The following is a 1,174-nucleotide window of genomic DNA, read 5'->3' on the forward strand; positions in this document are numbered from 1 at the left end:
GGAGTCCGCGACCGGCACCTGACTCCGATCGAACTGGAGGATAATCCTATGTTGTGTGACTGAGCTTTAAGAAAGAGACGTTGTGATGAAATCTTTCTAATATACACAAAGTCGCATGATGCGACTCGCATCGCGCGATCACAAAAATTTCAGAATATCAAAATATTAAAGAATCTGTCGCACAAGGACCTCTGCTCTACACCACAGGCTATGCATCGGACAAGCCCTGATTATCAGGGCCTGATGGGGAAGAGCCGTAACACTATAAAGAAGACTGCGAAATTTACGTACTACCAGAATGTCAGTGATCTGCCCATTGAGATAACACCACACTCGATATAATTGCAGGACAATGCCTTACAAGACCGGATTATACTTAACCGTCCAGGACTAACTTCATCATGAACTTAGCTGGGGGATTCCTTCAGGCTGAAGGCTTCAGCCCAGAGAGACATATTGTGTGTTACGGGGGATTGGTACAGCCACAATGATGCAGCAGCATCTTACAAGAAGCTTAGCAAGTTCCCTCGATTGGGAAGGTGGTACTGACAATGACCGAACCACTTAAAAGCCCCAAGGCCCTGCTACGGAGGGTCATGGACTCGGCGGCGTCCATTTTAGGGGCGTCGTCGTCAACCAAACGGAGTTCGACCACGCAGGTTTTTTTGTTGGCCTTCTTGGCTTTCTTCAGTGTAGTTTTCTTCGAGCCCGCGGCGGTAGTACCTTTACCCTTGCCATTGCCTTTGCCTTTACCTCTGGCTGCGGGAACCGTCGGCGTCATGATAGTGCGATGGTGCACCGGAGACTCCGGTCCGGAGTAGAACCAGGGGCGCGCATCCTTTTGGTAGGACCTCTATTGGCCGCCACCACTGCCCAGGTATGGGAGGTTGGGCCGCGGGGGAGGGTATCGGAACAGAGGTCGGTGCCTCACGACTCGTGAGACACGAGCTGTACATACGAGGTGGTTCCTTCGGTATTGTATCGAGACGTTGATCTTCCCATTGGTTGGAGATGTGATAGTACTACTACGACCTATCTCGGGATGGCATAGCTGCCCCACCCGGAGTAGTTGTTTTTTATGAAGCATATCTCGGGATGGCATACCTGCCCCACCCGGAGTAGTTGTTTTTTATTAATCATATCTCGGGATGGCATAGCTACCCCACCCGGAGTA

The 1,174-nt window shown here is 50.8% G+C and overlaps 1 protein-coding gene across 1 annotated transcript; it reads right to left on the reverse strand.

Annotated features, from left to right (window-relative positions):
- Window positions 1-514: 514 nt before the first annotated feature.
- On the reverse strand, window positions 515-781 carry Pmar_PMAR013518 (hypothetical protein; the record flags this gene model as incomplete). The annotated part of the gene is made up of 1 exon (XM_002769883.1): window positions 515-781. The coding sequence occupies one exon, from the start codon at window positions 779-781 to the stop codon at window positions 515-517; it is 267 nt and encodes an 88-aa protein (XP_002769929.1).
- Between the last annotated feature and the right edge of the window lie 393 nt (window positions 782-1,174).

Source organism: Perkinsus marinus, assembly GCF_000006405.1.
Source record: "Perkinsus marinus ATCC 50983 genomic scaffold scf_1104296964554, whole genome shotgun sequence".
Taxonomy (NCBI): domain Eukaryota; phylum Perkinsozoa; order Perkinsida; family Perkinsidae; genus Perkinsus; species Perkinsus marinus.